Consider the following 25,051-nt stretch of genomic DNA (forward strand, 5'->3'; position numbering starts at 1 on the left):
GACGGAGCATCTCTCTGCGGTCCCATTGAAATGACTGCACAGCAGAGACTCGCGGAGGAAGAGCCACAGTCCGCTTCCACGTGTGGCTCACAGTGAAAGGATGAACCTACTGAGCCCCAGCAGTCTAGACACTGGCCTCCTTCCCTTTCTCCTGGGGCCCAGTGAGAAAGAAGTAATATTCCCCTTCCTTGCCAAATGGGAGATCCAAGCTACTTACAGAGAGAATGCCCTGGCTCTGTGCTCTGGAATCACTGGTGTTTGAACTACGTGGTTTTCATTTTAAAAGTGAGGAAATTGATACCCAGTGGAGCCAAGACACTTGCCCCAGATCAGAGCTAAATGAGAAACTAGAACCCAGGTCAGATCCACTCGGCCCCTCCTGACTATCCCACACCCCAGCTCCCCCTGCCATTTCTAAAATTAACTCAATATGTGGTCAAATATATTTCTGAACAATATGGAAAACATAACAAACTCATAAAATGCTGGTGAAAATTATTTCATTCATACCAAGTGAGAATCAAATGGCAGTGGGAAAGAAATGGGCATATCCTGCCGTGTGGTTAGTAAAAGCTAATAACCTCGACGTGAACCCCTGCTCACAGGATTCCTGGATCCCAAGTTAGGACATCAACCAGTTTGGAAGATTTGGTCCAAACAGCCCTGAAATCCCCTTGCTGCAGATCAGAGGCGAGATAGGATGAACTGGCCTCCTTTTCCTGCACTGACTTCCCTACGACTTCCAAAAATAATACTCTGGCCCAGCTGTTCAGTAAGGCCCTCAGTTTATTTGTAGGGAGTTGGAATAGGAGACCATAAATTAAACTCAGATGCCGTGAGGGAGAAATGTCAATCCTTCCAAACCCAACACTGAAAAGCCTTTCTTGTTTTCGAGTGGAATGAAAGAACATTGGGCAATGAAGCTTTGACCCGACGCTCCCCCAAGTCTGAAGATGAAGGGCCAGAAGAATGGACTTGTCCTAAGCCAGCAAGCCAGCTCAGCCCCTTGTTTTAATCCCCAGGTGCCTGAAGACATACAGAAATTTAAACAAGGGCAAAGCACAGACGTCTTCTGGCCTAGGAATACTCATCTACCAGGAAACAGGATTCTCGAACATCTAATAACACAATCATCCTTCTGAATGGTAAACAGAGGTGGTCACCTTATAAGAACAGACTTAACATATGTACATGAAAATGAATGACTGTGTAGTTGCCAGAGTTACTATGACACTCCCTGCGTTCAACAATCTTACACATACATCTAGTTATCTTGCTTGTATTTCTGCAGGTCATCTTTTTGGAAGATAAAGTGGGCACACCTTGAATTTCAATAGTTAACACCGTGTGTGTGCTGCATGCTGAGTCCCTTCAGTCGCGTCCCACCCTTTACAACACTATGGACTGTGGCCAGCCAGGTTCCTGTGCCCATGGGATTGCCCAAGCAAGAATACTGGAGTGGGTTGCCATACCTCCTCCAGGGGATCTTCCCAAACCAAGGGTCGAACCCAGGTCTCCTGCATTGTAGGCATATTTTTTACTGTTTGAGCCACCAGGGCAACCCAATTAATACCACACTTTCCTCAAGAAAAAAAAAAAAGGAAAGCCCATGCTCCGTCTAGGAGTTCCTTGTTAAATGCACCCTCAACACTTCCAAATCAGTCTGTTGTCTTCGCCATTTATGTTTCAACAGGCAAGGTGTGGGGTCTTCTTATCATTTTAATTACATTATTATCATGGATGGGTTTGACTTTATTTTGTATGACTTACTGGTAACTTGCACTGCTTTTTTGTAAGTTATTGATAAATATTTTCCATTTTTCTTGGAGGCTCTCTCTCTTTTATTGCAGCCAAATTATCACATCCTCTAACAAACCATGGAGAGCGAAACTTTGTTCATTATATACATTACAAATGTTTTCTCCCCAGAGATATTTGGCCTTTATATAGCTTTATGAAGTTTTTCATCATAAAAAATCCTTTAATTTTTATTTTATATTAAGAAAATCAAGAATATTTTTAAGTGGATCAATACAAAGCTTTTAATTGTTGTTGTTATTCAGTCACTAAGTCGTGCCGACTCTTTGAGACCCCATGGACTACAGCATGCCAGGCTCCTTGTCCTCCACTATGTCCCACAGTTTGCTCAAGCTCATATCCATTGAGTCAGTGATGCCATCCAACCATCTCATCCTCTGTCACCCCCTTCCCCTCCTTCCCTCAATCTTTGCCAGCATCAGAGTCTTTTCCAGTGAGTCAGCTCTTCACATCAGGTGGCCAAAGCACTGGAGCTTCAATTTTAGCATCAGTCCTCCCAATGAATATTCACGGCTGATTTCCTTTAGGATTGACTGGTTTGATCTCCTTGCTCTCCAAAGGATGCGTAGGAGTCTTCTTCTAGACATAGATAACATGGGAAATTGAAGCCCCAGTACCTGGACCATTTTTCCTCACTGATCTGAACAGGAAATTGCATCTTGCTCAGCAGAGAAGATTAAAGGTTTGGACTTGGAGGACAGTTTCCATAATTATTCAAAAAGAATGAGGTTTTTAATTGAATACACCCAATGCCCTAAGTCCACAATCATTTGATAGTTTTGTTGAAAAGAAAAGCCTAAGTAAACCAAAAATGCATGCTGGATTTGTGGCTTGGAGTCACAGAACTGCTCTGAATTCAATCACTCTGTCACAGAAAATGCTGGGTCCCGCATGCTCTCAACTTTCCTTCTGAGAGAGGAGGTTCTCAGGATCTGACCTGGAGGAGCCCCAGGAAGAAACTTCTAGAATACGGGCAGACAAGCTCATTGGTGAGTATAAGCTGCCAAAATCACAGGAAACAGACTTCAGGATACCTGGCATGCATCATACAAGTTCTTTCAGCTTTTCAAAGCACTGGATAAGTATACATGAAGCTCAGTAACTAATCTATTGCCATGGATCTGAGACCCTAACCCCCAGCTTCACTTCCCACCTCTTCCTGAACCCCTTCCATACACCAGACTCCCCTAGGAAGAGGGAACTTTGGGTCATCCAAGATAACATTTCATCTCGGAAGAACTTTAAACAGTAAAGTTTCTCCTTCTACTGAACCAAAATTCTTTGGCCCTCTTCCAACCACCTGCTCCTAACTCTTTCTCACGTTCATGACTCCAAAGGCAACATCCGTGGTATCTTGGTTGTGGAGCCTTCAGAAGTCTGGAGACAATGCTCACCGTCTTCTCCATGGCAAGCTCTCTCTCCTTCCCCAGATGGCTCCAGACCTGCCAAGCCCCCAGAGATAGTCCTTTCATGGGAACCACAAGTCTGAAGTCTATTAGCACAGAAATGCCACTTGCCAGCATTTGGAAGAACAGCTTGACTAAGAATGACACCATACAGTAGACAGCGGGATCAGGAAACAGAAAAAGACATGAGATTCAGACCCCCGGGCTTGCCATGATTGAGGAAGTGCCAATAAATCACCCACTTTCTTTAATTAAGATTTTGTTTCGTTCCAGAACTTGCAACCAAAAAATAAAGGTCTGAGCCAACACACTGCAAATCGAAACAGACTCACACCCCCTATTGGAAAGTCAGTGTCTGGGGAGAAGGAAGCCGGAGATCAGAGTTCCGCCTCGAGCCAGTGGACCAGACAGACACCAAGCTCTTCAAACTGATAAGACAATGCCCCATTTGTAAAATGCTTCCAGGGACAGATAACAAAGCTCGACTCAGCAGTTCGTTCCAGCTCTTAGCAACTTCATGGTCACATGCTCCCACACTTCAGCCACCACTTGGCAAATCTCTCCAGCCCAGTTTATCTCAGTCTCCTCAGCTTCTGAGAAGCCGAGGAAGCCCTAGGGTTGAGGTTTGAACAAAATGGACATGACTGTCCACACGGGGCTCAGGTCTCCCCCGCAGGATCCCACAGAACTCAGAAGGCAGCCTACCCAAGCTGGGGGATGGTTCACTGAAGGCCGGTACTTCCTGAGGTTTGACTGTAGAGCTCCCTGACTGCATAAAAACCATCTTATAAGATATGAGCAAACTTATGTTGGACAACAAGGAGCAACGCATTTAGACTGATCCTCCCTCCAGCCAAGACGTAGGGCCTAATGGACCACACGTGGTCCCACACCACAGACCCATGGGGCCCTTCTCCAAAGCAGCAAGAGCCTGGGTTATGTGAAAAGTTCAGGCCTCATTTTTCAGCACAAGGATGAAAAGTCAGCCACGAATACACTTCTAAAATGCCTTTTGATCATCCTGCCTACGCATCTCTGAAAAATGCTGCTTTAGGCCAAAACTCACATGGCACTGTGTTTACCCGCAGGCCACCCCCTGACTACTCAGGCTCCCCAGCTCTCCCACTGCAGCCAGCACACAGACAGGGGACCAGAGAGGACAGGGGACAGGCAGGGCTCAGACATCCTGAAGCCTGGGTCCTCCCCAGCATAGCCTGTGAGTCCTCTGTTCCTCTGAGTCTCCCTGGGGTTTGCACAGAGCCGTTCTGATCATCAGGTTCAGACCTGGACATCAAGGCCACGCTGTGTTTATTCATTTTGGCTCCTGACCCAGTGCCCGGCAGAACACAGGCACCAAAAGTTGCTGATGGAGCTAACTCACAGCATCCTGGAAACACGCTTTGGCTGGCACTGAACTTCACCTGAGCCTGTGCTTCCGGACCACAGCCCTCATGAGGGAAGGTCCCCACCCCCCAGAGAGCACTGAGCCCTGCTCACCCTCTGGATTCAGGGTGTCAGAAACAGATCCAGGTCGCACATGCAGTCAAAATTTCATCCTTTCACAATACATATGGTATACCTATCATGGTAGAATATCTGTATACAGGAAACCTCCCTGTATTTGCTTCATTTGAGCTATTCAATCTAAACCAATCCACAGGTGTGCAATGAAAAATTTAAATGCTTAGTTATTTTTCCCAACAATGAATAAAATAACCTCTGGTGGTAGGATGTCTGCTATTAACGTCTTTGCTCACTTCCTGGAAAGGTGGTTTAATACCCAACTGCTACAGCGCCAGGGTTGAAAGTCACGTTTAAACACATGTACAAATAGATGTCAAAACTAATGTTATTAAAATAACAATATCATCAAAATAAAAGAAAGAAGGAAAGAAAGCAAGTCTCCCCATTTCACCTTCCAGAAAAAGCTCAGTTCACAAAAGCCTCCTCCCGCTGTCACCCAATGAGATTCAGGGTGCCCCTTGTTTACCTTGCACAAGCATGCTCCACCTTCCCATTCTTTGTGTGAAGGTGAACTGATTGTCCCCAGTGACCAGTCGAGACGAAATACCTGCTGACATGACTTAAGCAAACTGTAGTCAGACACTGCCTCCCGTGGGGCCCAGGGCCTGACACTGGGAGTGGGACAGTCCTCCCTAAGAAGCTCCAGAGAGCAGACCGCCCTCGGGAAAAACCGCTGGACTGTCCCATTAAGCCCTGCACCCTCTTTACTGTTTACCCCTCCCCCCACCCCATGAAAATGAAGCTCTTTGTTCCCAACCTCTGAGATGCTGGCAGGTCTTACAGCCAGAGCATCTGCTCTTCTCCCATGGTCCTTGGGATAAAGTCTCTCCTTGCTGAAATCCAAACTGGGTTTTGTATTTCACTAAGGAACTGTGGTGTTGGAGAAGACTCTTGAGAGTCCCTTGGACTGCAAGGAGATCCAACCAGTCCATCCTAAAGGAGATCAGTCCTGGGTGTTCATCGGAAGGACTGATGTTAAAGCTGAAACTCCAATACTTTGGCCACCTCACGCAAAGAGTTGACTCATTGGAAAAGACCCTGATTTTGGGAGGGATTGGGAGCAGGAGAGAAGGGAACGACAGAAGATGAGATGGCTGGATAGAATCGCCAACTTGATGGACATGAGTTTGGGTAAACTCTGGGAGTTGGTGATGGACAGGGAGGTCTGGTGTGCTGCAATTCATAGGGTTGCAAAGAGTTGGACATGACTGAGCGACTGAACTGAACTGAATTGAAGGAAACTACTCAAATATTAGCCAACAGGTTAGCTCCTTAGGCGTAGTCTGTGGTGGGGCAGGTCCTCCCCACCACCCACTCCCTCCTGAGGCCCAAGGTGGAGAGAACTCAGGAGGTGTCTGGGTGCTGTCCTGCCATCCTTGCTGTTCCCGACTGCTAGCCCCTCGGACAGAATTTCTCAGCCTCATCCTCTTTCAGTACGTATCACACCACTCCCGGGGCTCCTGTGAAGTATTCGTGTGGTTCAACAACTCCAGCAAAGCCAAGTCCTTGACAATCTTGTGCAGGTACCGTGGAGTTGGCTACATTCACATCAGAGATGTGCTGAGTAACCAGACACCATCCAGGTTGATAAGCTTCTTCCAAAATCGTGGAAGCAGTTATCGCACATGTGTGGTTGCATCACAACTTTAAAATACCACCTGAAGATGTTTGGGTTGAAGGAGATTCTATCACTAACATGATACTCCCCACACACACAAAGTCTAAACCCCTCCACCTGCACTCGAGGTCCCCAAACCTCCTCTCAATCTACTTTCCAAGTTCACATGCAACCCTAGTTGTGTTACTACAGGTCCCTTTGCAGTTACCCAGAGTCATGTGCCGAGGATCTTCCTAAAGCTACCAGAGAACACGCAATCTTATGAGAGATCACTTAAGCCACAGACATTCAAGGTCAAGGCCAGAAGCCCTTGTGAGAAACACAGAAACACGGCTCAGCATCCCTCATAGTGCCACCTGTTCCTAAGTGACCTCCCCTCTCTGTGCAGCTCATAGTCAGAGATCTTCAAAGAGGGGACAGCTTCAGGTCAGGCTGTCCCCAGCCCATCCCTTCAGGAGCATCTCCCCAGCCCCTGCTCTGCTCTGCGCACCTCTGTCTCATTCTGTTGCCAGCCTGTGGACCACTCAGGACTGAATCATGATTTCGGTCCTCAGGGCCAAGGAATTGGTTTCATTCAGAAGGAACAGGCAGAAAACAAACCCCAGAGGGTCTTTTCCAAGAAGTAACCATGGAATCAATTCCAGGATGAAGTTCCCTGGGCCTGCCTTTCTTTTCACCCTGAACCCTGTCCAGATGCCAAGAGAAGCAAGGTTCCATCTATGATTCCTCCAGCCCCAGGGCTCGTCCCTTGACCTTCTGGTACAGAGCTCCCCAGCTTACCCAATCTTGTCTTTTTATTGTTTGTTTAGATTCGCCTTGCCTTCCTCCCAAAAGGATGCAAAGGAGCCTCTATAAGTACATTTGCAACATTAGAAACAACAAAGGCTAGAAATCAAAAAGAAGATGCTGCAAGGTCCAATGTACATAAAGCATTATGCAAAGGGGAGACTGTTGAGAAAACAAAAAACACATCAAGACAGAAATATGTTGTGCTGCTGAAGCCATCTGGAATTGGAAAAACATGCTATAGCAACACTCTGGAAAGAAAAAGACATTTTAGTAAATCTGCAGTTACCCACCCACACAATATGAAATGCTATCAAGTTATGACTTCATGTGTTGAATGAAGGCTCAGTTTTTGATTAAAGCATTTAATTAGTCCTCACAAATTCCAAGAGAAAAAAATGAAATGACTAAATGGCCTATTGATATTGAAAAAACTAAGTTAAATTGGGAGTAAAATGACTTAATTCTAAAACTCACTATTAAAATGAATTTTCATGGAAGAACTGGAAATATTTAACACATGGTTAAAATGTATTTCAGAAAACTTAATCCTTCTAAATACATGGCACAAAATATATCAGAACATTGTTTCAAATTAACTAAGACGAGTTTTATTTGAATCCTGGTAAGTGACAGACAACTCAAACCTTTTGCTTATAAAACTGGGAAAATAAACTGAACCTCTTGCATCATGGCAACCCCAGCTCTTCAGATTCTCCTCCACCAAGTTGAAAGCCAAGTCATATTTTAGACCTAAAAACACTCTGCCCAATGAAAAGACATTTTTATGCTGAACTTTTATAGCTGGAGAGGGTAAGTCTATCTAAATTTATGTGGTCTCAGGAGATATATTTTCTCAACAATTTTATAAAGAGTTGATTAAATGAGCTCCCTTGGGTGAAATATGCATAATTTATCTAGAAAACCAACAGACAGTCATTCTAACAATTAATATGTTATTTTCCAGTTCCTTAAAACAGACCTAATGATGTGTCAATGTAGACCCAGCAACAGCAACATCACACTCTTCAGAGCCAGAGGCTGCTCATGGGGGAACAGGAAAACGTGGGAAATCTCGCTCAACTCTGCTGTAGATCTAGAACTGCTCTAAGGAAGAAAGTCTACAGAACTGAAAAATAAACATAATAAGCTAAGAAAGTACCCTATAAAAATACAGCCACTGTCTGTAATCATTGCCATTTTCCAACATTTATTATAACAGATTTTAAAAGAATTATGAAAGTGAAAAATGACTAATGTCCAGAGTATGATGATGCCTTCAATATCAGGCCATGTCCTGTTTGGTGGTATGTGATTCTAGAATCTTCTAGGAGTGTGAGGGCTACCATGAGGGCCAAGTTCCTCTGAGCCCCAGAGACACTGGAGGAAGCTGTATAGAAAAACTTCCAGAAGGTGGCTTCCAGAAGGTGTGAAAACACACTTCCATAACACTTGGTTGATTTGTTCCTTGGGTGTGAATGGATAAAACTTGCAGACTTCTTTTCCACCTCCGTGGTACTGAGTCAGAAATTATTTTCTGTGTGGAAACAGAACACAATACCTAAAGTGGAAGGAAATCTGGTCAAATCATAAGGAGATCTTCAGATGGGAAAACCTTCAGAATTCAAGAGGAGACAGATGCTGATCAGCTAAGGGGACCTAAAGGCTCAGCTTGGTTGAAGTTAGATGAGTCATGATCGTATTGAGTACTTAGGGAAAAAGCTGGCATTACCATGTAAGGGACCATAAAACATTCCTTCAGCCTACAGGGCTCACAGCATGATCTGTAAGGGCAACACACAGGATTTGTCTGACTGGTCGGTGAGCACACATTTGAGTCCTTGGGAATCCTCCAACAATACAAGTTTTGTTTACAATGCTTTCCCAACATTTCACTCATCACCTACATCGCTAGGTCCTAAAATTGTTTCCAAAGTCTAAGAATCAAGTCTTTCTAGTTGAGACAGAACATTAGCCTTTGAATATTTATTGGTCTATGGGATCCAAACGTGGCATCTACTTGAAAGATCCAACTCATGTTTCAAAAAGGTTGGGTGGGAAGAGTTTGTGGGATCAATGGGCTTCTTCTTCAGGTATCGATCTTCACAAGGAAGAGCATCACCAGGTCCAAGAGGGACGTGAAGTCAGTGCCTCTGCTTCCAAGAGGCTGAATTCCACCAGGCAAGCCATGCTCAACCCCATACTCCACCGCCAAGGGATACAGAGCCTGCATTCAAAGGCCTTCAGAGAGCAGCTTCTCAGCTGCACCTCCTTTGACTCAGAGCACTAAGCGTTCTTTTTATTTCCTAGCTGCATGGCTGAAAGTTTACATTGTCAGCATACATGTAGCAGTTTTTATATTTCCTTCAATCCCCATAAACTTCTTGACACATTTCACCCAGCTGAAGTTTCCTTTTACCTCTGTAAGCCCGTCCTCTGCTCATTCTACTTGTGTGAATTATTTCTCTGGGCAGTGTGATCACTGCAAATGGGCACACTTGAGGCAAGGCTTACCCACGTCATCCAGCCACAGATGACCCCACACGTTCTGGTCGCCAGAGCACAATCTTAACTACTCTCAACCACCCTCTAGGTGTTCTGGGGACAGGCACTGTCCAAGGCTTGTCCTCTTCCACACCTGTTCCCTTTTCATTTCACTGCACAATGGAGGTGCCTGGAGTGAGAACCCCAAGATGTGGTAGCATTATTCGTCTCCAACTGGCCTCAGATGGGAACAAACTCTTTCAAACAGCATTAGAACATCAGAAAAAATAGTAAGACTCGATCAATTGCACCCAACCTTTGGAACTTGTTCAAAGGCCAAACAATGCTGGAAAGTTTCATAAAAGAAATAATGTAAAAAGAAAAAAAAAATACCATCAAGAAGCGGAATGAGAGGCGTGAAAGATGCCTTACATTCCCTTATTTTACTGTAAGATTGTTTCTTAAGGATGAATCACTGATACAACTTCAGATTGCGTACACTGTTTCAGGTGAGTCTTTAACATAAAGAATGAGTCAAATGAAAACAATCACCTGTCAGATAGGGTTAGTTACATGGAGAAGAGACCTAAGCACCCAAATCTACGGGAAGAATCTGCAGTTCAAGTAAATATCTTAGATATCATTGCAGGCAGAGTAGGACCCAGCACAAGAGACACAAATGCTAATCTACAGGAGGATTTTTAATTCTTCACCTTGACAACAAACAACACAAATAAATCTATCCTTGGGGAAGCTGGCATCATGTCACATAGTTATATAACTCCTGTTCTGCCTTGAGAACCTCTAAAGGAAGTGAGGGAGAAGCCTGAACAGTCTGATTTATAACAAAACTAAAAAAGATGAAAAGAATAGTTTTTTGGGTGGGTGGGGGAGCAATAGAGCAAATATTAGCATCTGGTTACAAACAAAACCAAGTTACTGTGGCTCACAACTGACAAACCCCTCTTCAAAAGTAATTCAGCAATGGAAGGCAAATAGAATAAAATGTGTATATTCTTTGATCAGCTTCTAAAAGTCTATCTAAAAAAGTATTATGTGGCAGCCTGGATGGGAGGGGAATCTTAGGGAAAATGGATACATGCATATGTATGGCTGAGTCCCTTTGCCGTTCACCTGAGACCATCACAACACTGTTAATCAGCTATACCCCAATACAAAATTTAAAAGTTTTAAAAAAGAAAATCAACCTATTATGGCTTAATTTAAAAATTATCAACTGATAACTGTCTTTGCCTACTTATGTTTTAAAGAACTATGTTTGCAACTTTCTCTGCTAAAAACTAATTTGGCCTCTGTGGGTTATATTAACAATGAAATATGAAGGTAGCAGAGGCACAGAATGAGCAGAGGACAAGAATGTGGTTCTCAACATCAGTGCAGCATTTCAACCCAAGTATCACTGGACCCAGCTCTCCATCACAGACACACTGAGGCTGCCATCCATCCTGCCAGCTCCAGATCACTCCGGGGAGTAAATGGAGCAGATAACTGTGTTAAAACAGCTTTCTTTTTCTTAGCTTAAAAGATACGAAACTATTCATCTCTGAGTTTCTAACAGCAAATAAACAACTGTATGAATGTGAAAGCAATGAAAAATCAACCATGACCTGAAATTACTAACAAGTTGATACTTCATAAAGTCATAGTGATTTTGGTAATCAAAATGTAAGTTTGGAGGCCAGGTTTGATCCATCTTCTTATTTGGAATTGCTGTTAGATGACTCTTGAGAGTGCCTTGGACTGAAAGAAGATCAAATCAGTCAATTCTAAAGAAAATCAACCCTGAATATTTATTGGAAGGACTGATGTTGAAGCTGAAGCTCCAATAACTTGGTCACTTGATTTGAAGAGCTGACTCACTGGAAAAGACCCTAATGCTGGGAAAGATTGAAGGCAAAAGGAGAAGGGGGCGGCAGAGGATGAGATGGTTAGATAGCATCATTTGACTCAATGGGCAGGAGTGTGAGCAAACTGCAGCGTTAGTGAAGGATGAGAGAGCCTGGCATGCTGCAGTCCACAGAGGCGCAAATAACTAAATGACTGAACAACAACAATTCTGATGTGTTGACTAAAAGGTGCGGTTTTCTAGTCATCCTTTCTCATACTGAAAGAAAGTGTCTGTGGAAATATTACTGGAGAATCAGGAGAATATTCCTTAGTCTGGAGCACCTCATTTCTAGAGAGTGTAATTGAGGAAGAGTGTTTCCATGACTTGGCAAAGGCCCACAGCTCAATAGGAACAGGATGGAGACTTGGTCTTTAGACCTTCAGACCAGGGCACTTCCCAAAACACGTGCTGTGCAGACCCCCAAGCAAGGCGGTGTGCTCCCATGGAGAAACTGGAGCGGCACCTGCCCACAGGCGGGCACTGTCCTGGGGCAGCAGGAGGAGACAGGACTTGGGTTAGCTCGGATCTAAAACTTGTTCGCAGGGCGCTCTGCTTCCAACTTCTCGGCTTGCTAAGGTCCTCCATCCTTCCTCCTCTCCTGCACCTGTGGCCAGAACTGCTGACTTAGGGGATTCAACCACAACGGAAAACAGATCAATTTGTGTGGTTCCAGGAGAGCTAAAAACATCTTAAAAAATAATATGCACTTCAAGGATGATGCTCCGGGCAAGCTCTACCATCTCAAGTGGGTTTTTCTTTCTCTATTCACTGCAAAGCAAGTAAAAGGTATTAATTGTCCTACAGAGGAAATTCACGTTTAGGCAAGTTGCAGAGCATTCACATCAGACCATCATGAATTTTAAATTCAAAGATGTAAAAACCCAGAGCTGTAAAATGCTAAACTTTTTTTTTTTTTTAGAATTCTGAGATATTCAAGGGAAAAAATTTAGTCCACGAATTCATTCGTCAATCAATCAGCAATATTTCTTCCGTGTTCACTGTGGGTCACAGCCCTGGCTTGGCAACTGAAGGGCAATGTTGGGACACATCTTTGCAGTTTAAAAACCTACAAATACCTATTTACTATCTACTGTGTGTTAGGCAGTAGGTTTAGTGCTGGGTGTGGCATAAAGGATCACACAGGGTACCAGAACTTGCAGACACTTGGAAGGGAAGAGAGAGATCATGTAACTCAGTACCATCTGTGATTATATGAAGCCAAGTGGCAGGGGAACACAGAGAGATGGCTCAGCCTGCCTAGGAAGAAGGACTAAAGGTGAGCAGATGTCCCCTGTTTTCAAGGCAAAAACAAACAATGGCCCAGAGGCCCCCCCCGCCTATCCAACTTGAGGGGCACCCAGACATTCTTTCAATCAGGCCTTCTTCTGTAGTTTCCTTGGAAGTTGATTGCAACTGCAATTTAAGGAGCAGGTCCTCAGACTCCCCTCGGACAATAAAAATGCCTAAATTCTGAGCCTACACCTGACAAGGAGACCCATGTTTTATTAGGTATTTACCACAGACTAGGCACTGCACCAAAAGCTTCACAAATACTGTCAGCAATGCTCTGAGCAATGCTCTGAACTAGCTAGTTTTCCCCACACCCCCAGAGAGATCATGCTCTATGACTAACAACTTGGTTTACAAGGGAAATCACTGAAGAACAGAGAGGTTAAGCATTTTGATCAATGTCACACAGCTAGTATGACAGGCCAAGATCGGTATCTAAAACATTCAGACTTTAGAACCCGGGCATTTCCCCTTAGATATCAGAAACCACACACTACAAATAAGAGAAGGAGGAAGAGAAAGAATTTCTGTGTTCTTTCCTGTGTAAGGAGCTAGCCCTGAGAAGATGTGTGTCTTTTGATACTAGAGCTCTTCTTGGTGAACCCCCAAATGCCCAGGGGCATTCTCATCCCCTAAAAATAGCTATGACATCTCACCCTGCATCCATACCCCACATTGTCTCATTCACCCGAGATGCCCATCCTGCCCTAGCTGGGTGACAGGAAGGTAACAAGCTGATTGAACAAATCACGTAAACACAAGGATGAGAAACTGTTGTCTTATTTTTCCACAAATATCTACACTTTAAATGAAGGAATTTTGGCTCACACAAACGTAGCATGAAGTGAGCAGAAGCACAGGGGCCTCCTCCTCGAGGTGGGCATCTCTCTGCAGGGAGCAACTCCCTGAGTTTTCCTGGCGTCCAGAATCCAGAATCGCCACTCAGAGGCTCCACGACCAATAGCTGGGCCAGAGCCAGCTCTGTGTTTCCCCCTAGTTTTCCCCACACCCCCAGACCCTTCCACACAGGTTCCTCAAGCTCCTGTCTGTATAAACTGGGGAACTCGGGCGACCCCTTTGGAGGTTAGAGAGCCTCCTCTGGGTCACAGTCTGCCCCTCACATGTGGGAGCCGCTGGAGGTTCCAGCCTAGAAGCCGAGGGCGGAGTTCCGCTAGACAGATCCGCAGTCTGCAGGCACCTAAGCCACCCTCCCCACAGGAGGCAGAGACTGACATCTGGACACGTATCCCCCGTCTCTTCTTCTCACCCCTGTGTCAGAAGCACCTTCCCTGATTCTCAGCTGAGTTCAGACCAGTCCAAACGAAGATTCACTCTCCAGGCTCCCGAGCAGTCAGAGGTGAATGATGTTATCAAGGTCAGGCTACTGAGATGTGAACAGCAGTAAGTCACGTGACCTCCAGGCTGTATCCTGGGAGGGTGGGGAAGGGGTCCCTCCTGTGTGTCCTCCTTCCGTCCTCCAGCTGGACGTGGATGTGCGATCAGTAACTTGAACCCCGGGAATGGATGCAACTCCTGCGGGAGAACAGAGCGCTGACCGCTGCCCTGGACCATCTCTGGGAGCACAGAGAGCTTGCGCACTGCATCCCGACAGTTGTATGCGGGGAAGAACGTTCATTCATCTCAGCCTCAATACCCTGCTAACCTACATTGACAAGGGGACGTGTCTTTGCTTAGAATGGGCTGAAAGGGCCATCTGTCACCTAAAGAAAGCATCTCCTGGCTTCAAGCCAGGTCTGTGCACCTGCTGGGCGGAGGCCACGCCTGGTGGAAGGGGTGGGCATGGCCATAGGGCCTTGGGTGACTTGCTGCGCTGAGGTTGGGCTGTGATGGACAGGAGGAAAGCTCAAGGTCTCTGGACCACAGAGTAGATTGGGGAAAGGGGTGGAAGGCTTCCAACAGTGGAAGGCATGTGGCTTAGCACACCGGAAGGATGGACAGAGCCCAGGAGGCCAAGACAGAGACTTGAGGCTCCCTGGCACTGCAGAACACACAGGGTGTGAACACAGGCAATGCTTCTGGCAGCTAGGGTGAAAGGGCAAAGACAAACATAGATGGAGATCTGTGGACCTGATGTGTGATCTGGACAGCACTTCAGTTTTGGGCAGTGGTACCCAGTGTCTCATCAGAAATGCACAGGGTCAGCAGTGGAGGAAAGCTTGTGCTGAGCACAGGGGAGGTGTTTGCAGGGCAAGGATGGGAGGCCTGGCAATGATGGAATCAAGTCTAAGGGTAGGGAAGGGGCAGTTCAAAGGGGGAGAATCCTCTGAGTTTGGTCACAGAGTGAGTAACTCCCTATGAGAGAGGTGGAGGCTCAGCAAAACCTCCATCACCATCCCCAGCCCTCCATGACTGGTGAAATCGCCACAGGAAACCAGGACTAACTACATGGATACACAGGTTTGTTCTTTTTAATGAAAAGTGTGGAAAACTTGAAACTCATATAGAAAAAAGTTGAATTATCCTGTCATCCTGTTGGGCTGTATGTAGTCTCTCAGTCATGTTCAACTCTTTGTGACCCCATGGACTGTAGCCCACCAGGCTCCTCTGTCCATGGAATTCTCCAGGCAAGAATACTGGAGTGGGTTGTCATGCCCTCCTCCAGGGGATCTTCCCAACCCAAGGATCAAACCCAGGTCTCCTGCATTACAAGTGGATTTTTTTACCGTCTGAGCCACCAGGAAAGCCCAAGAATACTGGAGTGGGTAGCCTATCCTTTCTCCAGGGGATCTTCATGACCCAGGAATTGAACCAAGGTCTCTTTCACTGCAGGCAGATTCTTTGCCAGCTGAGCTTGAAAAGGGAAGCCCCATAATATTATAGTTTAATGCAAAAGTATGACCACCAGTAAAGCCGAAAAGAAGAATCCAACAATAGCTTATGAATCAGGAACTAGCACCATCCCACACAATGAAAGGAGGCAGATAAAAATCTGTATATTCTGCAGGAGCCTGGAAAAACATTTTAAAATTGCTAATATACTTAGTTGCTTTAATCAACCAATAAATAGGAAAATGCAAATTTGTGTGTTATCATTCCTAAATTCCCATTAGATAATTATTGGACAGTTCAAAAATTATGAAATTGCTAAAACTGTATGTCTGATGTGCTCTTTACACAGACACTTAGCATGTGGTCTTCTCATTTTCTTGATCTTGCCATGTCTGAGTGGGTCTAAAAGGCCATGTGAGGGGCTGGTGAAAATGACAAGCTTCCTCTAGGTTTATCTCTTACAGCCAAATATTTTTTAAGTGTTTGCCAATTCAACCTTGTGTCTAGCCTCCATTCAATCAGATATTTGCTTTATTTTGTTGACCTGATTCCTCATCCTCAAAACAACTGTTTATATCTGCAAATCTTACAAAAGTTAGTTTTACATTCCATACATCATATCATCATATGTTTCTTCAATCAAGCACTCATTAAATATCTGGCTACACTTACACTATTCTAAGTTCTCCCAGACACTTACGGAAAAGTTATAATGTGATATACATGCTGTTACTATGCAACTTCATAAACAACTAACTTGTAGTAGCATGGGATCTAAAAGGGAAAAGGCCATGTAAACACAAATAAAGGGAAAAAATAAGATCACATTAAAGGCTATGAAGATGGTGGTATAGCATCAGGAAGACAAAAGTAAACTGTCGGTACAGTTCTAGGGAGAATCTATTATTTAATCAGAATGTGATGCAGATATACAGACTTCTAAACAAACCTGCAGAAAAGTCCTGATTATTAGAAATCCTCCTGCCACACACAAACCAACTTTCATTGGAATAATCTGGCTCTAGATTTCAGTACCAAACTGTTTTCATACAAATCCTATTTACACAGCCCAGGCTCCTATGACTCATGTCGCCACCTGTTAGTCTGTTAACTTCTGCCTGGATCTCCCTCACGCCTTCCTGCCACTCTCCTCACAAAGGCAGCCAGGATCCCTCCCTCTAGGAGCACCTGCAGTGTGTTAGGTGTTACCCAAGATGTGCAGGGCACACTCTCTCACAACTAACCAAGGAAGGAAGTATTAATATGGCCAATGTGCAGAAAGAAGACAAAAACAAACAGGCCGAACCAGCTCTGTGATCAGAGGCGAGATCTGAATGGAGGTCTCTAAAACTGTGGAGTCCCCAAACCCTCTTCCCCAAAGTTATCTCTGATGATGAGCAAGGCGCACATGGCCTGTAGAGGGACAGACCAGTGACAATCTGTGGGGTGGACACATGGCTCCAGCTTTCACTGCCCGGCTAACAAAAGCCTCTTGCCTGCCTATGTTTATGAAATATTTTATTTTAGGTTTAAGCTATACATTCCTGATCCTTTTCACTGGCACTCTTGTCTTTGCTGAAAGTAATAAATAGTATCTACCTGTCTAAGCTTCAGAAGGTGTGATAGAAAAAGAAAGCGATTTCAAACTGCCAAAGCTCCCTTCATCAGCTGAGACCTCCTCCTCCATCTAAGAGCTACAGCAGAGGCAAGGGGGAGACCTTGCTCAGGCCTCACTGATAATTCTTGGAGTATGTGTAAATGTGGCTGCAAAAAGACACATGCTGCAGGGGAAATATATTACACAATAGAGAGGAAATTACATTCAGATACAGCCACATGCATGCATATTCCAAAAGTGACTCCATGGTTTTACTCACTTTAAGCCAACTATCTCTAAAGGGAATTTTGGAGATTCTCGCTAGATTTGTGAGATTATCCAAGTGGGATTTGCCTGCAGAGCGCTAACTGGTCGGTTGATTCTTTTCGTAACTAACAGTCTCCCATGTGGCTCTGGTCACTTCATTTAGGGGCATCATAAGTTCATGGTGCCCTGTGGCTCTGCCCCTCCTGGGCCAATCTGTTCTGTCCAAGCCAGGCTCCCCTCTCCCCCCAAAATAACATTAAGTCAGCTCTTCCAGGAAAAACATGAGGAGACTCCAGGCAACAGCAGGCAAGACGGAACGATTGGTCAGCAGCATGCCAACCAGCTCCCAGTCCTGGAATGGACTCAACCATAGACTTCGAGTTGAGTGAGATGGTGGAGTCAGGCTAAAAGATAACAAACATAAAAACATTTCTAAAGTGCTCAATGGTGACCAGATATTATTATAATTATTAAAGACTGCATAATATCATGGAAGGGTTTATCTAGGTTCTCCTTCATGTATAGTTTGAGGAAAAATAATCAGGGTGGCTACTCAAGCAGTCACAGACAGTTTTAGAGATCTTCAAAATGTTCATTTACTATTGATGTAGGAAAACCTGTCACTGGATGTCTACTTTGGATGCTAAACAACATATTACATCATACTGTATTATATTACATTATGCTACGTTATGGTTTTGTTCTGCTTTAAACACCCAAGAGCCACCTAATGCCGGCTTGAAAGAGGACTGATTTCACTTATTGTTTCTCTGCAAATTTCTTTTACAGGAAAAGAAAGAACTCTCAAAACATCAGATTAAGCACAATGGTAGTTAATGTTTAGCATCCATCCTTGGGGGAAGAGAGGTGGACATCCATCTGCAGAAACATTTCAACATGGATGGTGGAGGGGTGGATAAAAGACAAAAGGCCTGAGCTTCTGCAAAGGCTTGGCTTTAAAGACTGCCTCTGCCAGTTACAAAAATAGACGACTAAAACGTAAAAATCGATTCTAATAGCAAGCGGATCACTGCACTCTCCATGTCCAGGATATTAGGGAAATCTGAATATTTGATTTAGTAGCACCCTGGGAGCCGGGGAGCCTGAAAACCCTCCAATAACCTTGAAAACACCCACTTCCTGTAGTAGAGAATTGAATGCGTATATCAGGCAACACCCACTTAGCAGCCTCGCGTCCTGCAGTTAAAGGACAAAGACTAGAAGGCGCGCACCAGCCGTCGGAAGTGGGTTGTCTTTCCTCACCAAGCGGTGAGGGGTCAGCGGCGGGAGTCAAGTGCTCTGGTCCTCCCAGGAGCTGTGCTCTCATCCAGGCGGTGGGGCGGCTTGGGGGATGGGGCGGAGGTCTGAGGTCCGAGGTCCCAGTTCTTCCCCTTTCTCCCCGGGGGAAGGGGAGCAACACGAGATAACGTAAGGCCCCACCCAGCGCAAGCAGCCCGCCCCCACACACAGTCCCATTCGCACGCCCCAGGTGCGCAGCCACACACACACACACACACACACACACACACACTCGCACACCCTGGGTTCCCCTCCCTGCACCCGGAAGGCGGAGGGAATCCTGAGAATTGGGCTGGAAAGGGAAGGCGGCGAGGCTGGAGCCAGGATGCTGGACTGCGGGCGGCCCGGGCGTCCTCGGCTCCGGGACTCCGCTCTCCCGCCGGGAAGGTCGGGGACCCGCGGGGCGCACGTGCGAGTCTCCGCCCCTATCGAGCCTGGCTGTGCCCCTGTGCGCCCCCGGCGGTGACCGCAACGCGGGGCTGAGGGGCGCTGGGAGGAGACTAGGGGAGGGACGAAGCGGCCCTGAACGATGACGGGATCCCACCCGCACGACCGTTGTCCCCGCTCCTCCAGGCTCCCCGGGGAGCCTGTGGCTCGAGCCTTGAGCCTCGGGCTCCAAAGCTGGAAAGTGCGCGGTGCCCGGCCCTCGAGGGCGCAAAGCTATAACCGTCCTGCAGAAGGGTTTTGCGGTGTAGACCCCCAAGATGAGTTGGAATAACGCGACCCCACCCCAGAGGCCTCGGACTTCCAGAGGAAGCCGGCGGGCTCTGCAGCTGCCAAGTTCAGCGCGAGGTCGCCGGCCATCAGCGAGTAATCACTGCTGTCCTGTCGCTCTGCTAGGTGTGCATCGGAGGTAACCACCGGCAGTCCCCAGGAGCTACCACCCCTCCAAGCCCGGGGGGGGGGGGGGCGCGGGGGCGGGGGGGACAGGGAGGTGGGGCCGGAGGGACGGCGCAGGCTTTGGCAGAGCCACTCCCCACCTCACTGACTACCACGAATCGGCCCCACACTGAAAGCCCCCGCTAAAGCCGGGCGCGGTGTCAGGCCCTGCAGAGACACGCGGTCCCTGGACAGGACGCGACCTGCGAAGCAGCCGCACAGTGTCCCTGATCGATTTCTCAAAGGCTCTATTCTTCCCAAATTCAAGCAAACTGGCAGGGACAGACGCCCACAGGAGCTTCGTGGGAGCTGCGCTCCTCGCCGGCAGAGCGATGCTCAAGGACAAATATGCCCGCAGAAGGGTCCTGCCGGGAAACTCGAGTGGCAAAGAGGCCGCGGCCGCCTCCGCGCTGGCCCCTCCTCCTGCCCAGGGACGAGGCCTCTCGCCTCTCTGGGAGCCTTCTCGGTTTTCCGCGCACCTTTCTTGTGTGTTAATACTCGGCCACATAATCCCCCCAGGAGCTGGGGTCAGCCCTCAGGAAACCCTCCCAAGCCCTCTTCCGATTACGTCCCCACTTAACACAGGTGTGACCCTGATCCTCCACCTCTGGCAAAATGTACAAAGGTGGCTTTTTCCGCATGGGTCTGGCTCTCCTTGCAAACGCAATTGCTACTTGCTAAGACGTGTCCTCTTTTCTAGCTCCGGTGGGAACAGGTGAGGGTTAGGCGCCCACAGTCACCTCAGCGGGGTTCAGTGTGGCACCTCTACTAGAGGAGAAACTGGGCCCCTCTCACTCCAAGCCCGCGCCCCGCGGGTGTCTTTAGACCTGAAGGCGGGTGGCTTTTCACGCCCTACCGGCCACATAAAAACAGTGAGATCCTTGCCTGGGAATCCGAGAGGCTCCTTCTGGCCTCGCTTAAACCTCGGAGTCCCAGCGCAGCTACAGATCCGTCTGGACCGCGCAGGAGCGGAGCTGGGCCTCCGTGTCCGCAGCCTCGTAGGGGCTTTTGTGTGAGTAAAGCCAGCAACTTCAGGGCACCACTTGCCTGCGCGACCCGAGTCCGTCCCTTCTTCCTCCCAGGGGCTGGGACACGGGACGGGGCGGAGGTGGCCTAGAAACCCTCTGGATGCATCGAGTGTCCTGCGTCCAGGGACAGGGTGAGGGTGCTCTTGTTCAAATCTGGGAAGGGGTCTACAACTACCTTCCAGGCGGATTCGCATCCATTGTGCACGAGTCAGCACTCCACAAAAATTTCCGTGTGTAGTAAACTCAGCTCCGTCTCCAGCACTGGCCGAGCCGGCTGCCCGGACTGTGCAGGGGGACGGTTAAGACCCTGATCATGCAGACCCCGTTCGTGCGCCCCAGAGCGAGAATTCAAAGTGCCGGGCTTCGGCACCCAGACCGCGGAGCTGACACCCCGAACCGGGTCTCGGGCACTCGAGCTGGTGATCTGGCTTTGCTCTGAAGCCCGCCCCCTTCCCAGAAGCCCCCTCCCCTCCCCTGGACCCTCGGAGAGCGGGAAACACTCACCTACTGCCAGGCAAATGGGGAGCAGCAGCCTGAAGACGAGCCCGCACACCACTTCCGAGGCCATCGCGTCGGTCCCGCGAGTCCTAGCAGAGGGTCTCTAGCACTGGGGTGCCAAGCCCATGCCCGCCTAGGGCCTCCTGCTGCCAGCGGCTCGCAGCCGCCCGCGCATCGCCTCGACTAGAGCCGCGGCGCCGTGCGCCCCGAGGGCGCGCTCTCCGCTTTCCTGGCCGCGCCTCTCAGATCTCCCGGCCGCCGCTCACCAGGCCCTACGAAGCCCCCTCGTCGGGCGCCCGACCTCTCACGGCCCGCCCATTCAGTGTGGACTCCCCGAAGGTGCCGGAGATTTCTGCAGCGGGTGCCGGAGGCCGGAGCTGGGGACCTGGCACTTCGAGAGGGTCCCGCGAGGCGGCGCGGCGAGAAAAGGGGAGAGGAGGGCGTGCTGTCCTTTCGGCGGCTCCCGGGATGTCGCTCGCGGGCAGCGGGGAGCCTTCTCCGTGGAGTCTTCTCAGAATAGAGGTGACGGCGCTGCCCTCGTTCGACCTGAGCTCCCGGAGCGGCCCTGGCCCCGAGCGGCCCCGCGGTGGCTCCCTCAGCGGTCTTCGGTTCAGCCTCTGCGCCCCCGGGCTTCGGGCCGGAGACAGCGGGGCGCGGGCGGCCGGACTCGCGTAACCATTCCCGACTGCTCGGGGCTCCCTGACCGGTCGGCAGAGGGGCGCGCGAGGGGGCAGCCTCCACTCGCTCCTCCTCGGCCTCGACTTAAAGGAATAAAATGAAAAACGAACGCCGCCCGGCGGCCAGCGCGCCCCCGCCCCGCGCGGTGCAGCCTCGCCCTGTCGGCGCAGCCCCGGCTCCGGGCGGGCGCGCACTTCTCCACCTTCAATGAAACTTTCGAAGCCGCGCTCGCGGACGGGCGTGCGCGCCGGCCAATGGGAGGCGACTCGGGGCGGTGCGGGGTCCCGCCCCTGGACAGCTGGAGGCGGGCGCGAGGCCCGAGTGCGGGGGCCCAGCGCAGGCAACCCCCCGCCTGCGAGTGATGGGCTTGGCCCGCTCGCTCCTGGACCCTCAGGGCCGCTGGGTCCAGTCCTTTTGCAGACTGAAGGGACCATCCGGTCCCCAGGGCGCGGCCCTGAGCTCACCCCCCGCCCGGGGAGTCCTTTAAGGCTCCAGGAATCGTGCACTGGCGACAGGAGAGCAGAAGTTGGCGCGACTGTCACTGTGCTAGGTCCACACGTGCCCACTTGCACGCACTGAGAAGAAGAAAAGCGGCATTCGTCCAGACCAGTATCCCTGCGCATTCTGAACGGAGCGAGAAGTTTCAGCTTTGACGGGGCCCTGGGAAATCCTGGGTCTTTCCAAATTCATTGGGTCATTGGGAAATCTGCGAGTGAACATAGGGATCAGATGCGCGCCCACTTAGTAGATTTTGGAGACGTCTTGTTTTCGCCTCGGGTTTGTTTGTTGCTTGTCGTGGCCCCTGGAAAGAGAGCATACTGTTTCTCTTCTCTGCTCATAACCCGTTTTCTCTTTCTCTAGGTAAGATCTAGAGATACCTGGTTCTAGCTGGGAGATGCTCTTTTCTCAATTATCCAGCAGTTTTGTCACTGAGGGGACCCTGGAGACCTGAAACAGGTGATCTGACCTGTAGGGAGGACCCTTCAAAACTGGCATTTCCATCAGGAGGGCAGAGAGGCAAGAATTTGACTTCCACCAGCCTTCTGGGCTTGAACTGGTGTTTGATGATGGAGAAGTCTGCTGATGGAAATTTACACAAACCTTAGTTCTCTGTGATAACCAACAAGGTCTCCCTTTAGAGATACAATAAGCTCGCATTTTGAGCCCAGATTTCTTCACAAATTCCCTGAGAAAGACAAATACACTGTGAACCAACACCTTTTTATGAAGCCGTGATGCAGTCAGATCTTGCAAAGACACACCGAAACTTAGACCATCCTTGTGTTCTGGAGCCCTCAAGAAGTTTCACCACCAGAACTCCAAATGTCAGCGTGCACTGCGCTAGGGCTAGAGAAGACAACAGGAACTTAAATTATCAGCAAATCATTGTCCTCTCCCAGGAATTGTGTTTTATAGAAGCCTGGTGACAATCTGCATCTATTTTCCAAGTCTAGCACTGTGATGCTCATAGGTGGTGTCCTCTGGTTCTCCCTCTGTCCATCTCTCTGATACATCTTGTTTTGGGAACCTAATTAGGAGGTCACAAAGCCCTCCTGAATTTTATGTAACACTGTGTCACCACATGAATCCTCAGTTTACTCTGAATATTTCGTCACGTTCTTGGTAGGTTTCCAACACTGTCTTTTTCTTGTTGTTGTTCAGTCACTAAGTCATGTCCAACTCTTTGTGACCCCATGGACTGCAGCACACCATGCTTCCCTGTCCTTAGTTGTCTCCCAGATAACTCAAACTCATGTCCATTGAGCTGATGATGCCATCCAACCATCTGTCGCCCCCTTCTCCTCCTGCCCTCAATCTTTCCCAGTATCAGTGTCTTGGAGCTTCAGCTTCAGCAACAACAGTCCTTCCAGTGAATATTCAGGGTTGATTTCCTTTAGAACTGACTGATCTGATCTCCTCACAGTCCAAGGGACTCTCAAGAATCTTCTCCAATTCAAAAGCATCAATTCTTCAGCACTCAGCCTTCTTAATGGTCCAACTCTCACATCCATACATGACTACTGGAAAACCATGGCTTTGACTGTGGCCTGTCCGATAGACAGGACCTAGACCTGTCCAGATGTCCTCCGAATCACTATCTCAGATACCTAGCTAGGAGAGGCACAATCTTCCCTAATCCACCTCCTGCTTGTCCTGCCCCGCTGTGTACCAAGTTGACCATTTGGTCTTTAGAGACTTTAAGACCTGGATCCCACTTCTTTGTCCACCCACACATACAGTCAAGGAGTTTTAGTTGTCTGCATTTTACTAGAAGGTGTGCTCTCCCTGGCTGCATGCTACAGGCACCTGGGATCTCTCCATTAAACCAAAACCCTTGGTTTTGACTCTGACTTGTTCTCGGCCCCCACACCTGTGTGCTTGGGAAAGCCAGGAGGTAGTGCTCAGGTGCGCAGTCGGAGAAGAGAACCACTCTCCTCATTCACATGTCAGAACTCTGGAAATGGACCATGGTTTTCAAAACTTGCCTCTCCCAAGCAACGCCACATTTCTGGAGCTGTGTTTTCATACTGTGGTGACACAGGCCTGCATGGCAGTAGTCAGAGGTGTTGTCTTTACAAGGGCTGTTTTACCCTAAAATTTCCCCAGTGTGAGGAGCAGTAGCTAATATCTAAGACCGGCTGATTTTTAAGGATTTTCTGGCCCATAAGACATGGCTCCCCTTGGTCAGGAGCCCTGTTTGGCCAGCCACTTTCATCCTCCATCTGAGTATGATCTTGCCTGAAACCTGGCACAAGGTAGAAAATGCTTTAAGGAGAAAATCAACTCCATTGGATACTCATAAACACATTGTTTTGATATCTGATGAGCACCTAAAGGATATGACCCCAACTTTTGCCCATGTGATGATTCAGGCACTGGTCACTCCAGGCATCTCTGCATCCACATGGGTGGGCCATTACTGACACTTTAATGCCTTGGATTCCTCTTCCATACATTAAGGAAAGCAGTACACACTAGCTCATATGAAGCACTACGTAGATGGAGAGAGCACTCAGAGACGCCTGGAGCACAGTTATCGCCCGATGAACAGTAGCAGCTAATGTTAGCATTAATGCTATTGCCATTGCTATTATTGAGAAACAAGAGCTGTTCCTGCATTTCTGAGGCTGTTATACTAAAACGCCATAACCTGCTCTGATACTCAGAAAGATGTCCTGG

The 25,051-nt window shown here is 48.2% G+C and overlaps 1 protein-coding gene across 2 annotated transcripts in view; it reads right to left on the reverse strand.

Moving 5' to 3' along the window:
• The window catches only part of PIEZO2 (piezo type mechanosensitive ion channel component 2), a 243,321-nt gene extending 221,318 nt beyond the window's left edge, over positions 1 to 22,003 (reverse strand). For both annotated transcript variants that reach the window (XM_061130738.1, XM_061130739.1), the window contains exon 1: positions 21,200 to 22,003. In XM_061130738.1, coding sequence (XP_060986721.1) covers positions 21,200 to 21,263 — 64 coding nt within the window. In that variant the 5' untranslated portion in view covers positions 21,264 to 22,003. The remainder of the gene's footprint in view (positions 1 to 21,199) is intronic.
• Between the last annotated feature and the right edge of the window lie 3,048 nt (positions 22,004 to 25,051).

This window comes from Dama dama, chromosome 27, assembly GCF_033118175.1.
Source record: "Dama dama isolate Ldn47 chromosome 27, ASM3311817v1, whole genome shotgun sequence".
Classification (NCBI taxonomy): domain Eukaryota; kingdom Metazoa; phylum Chordata; class Mammalia; order Artiodactyla; family Cervidae; genus Dama; species Dama dama.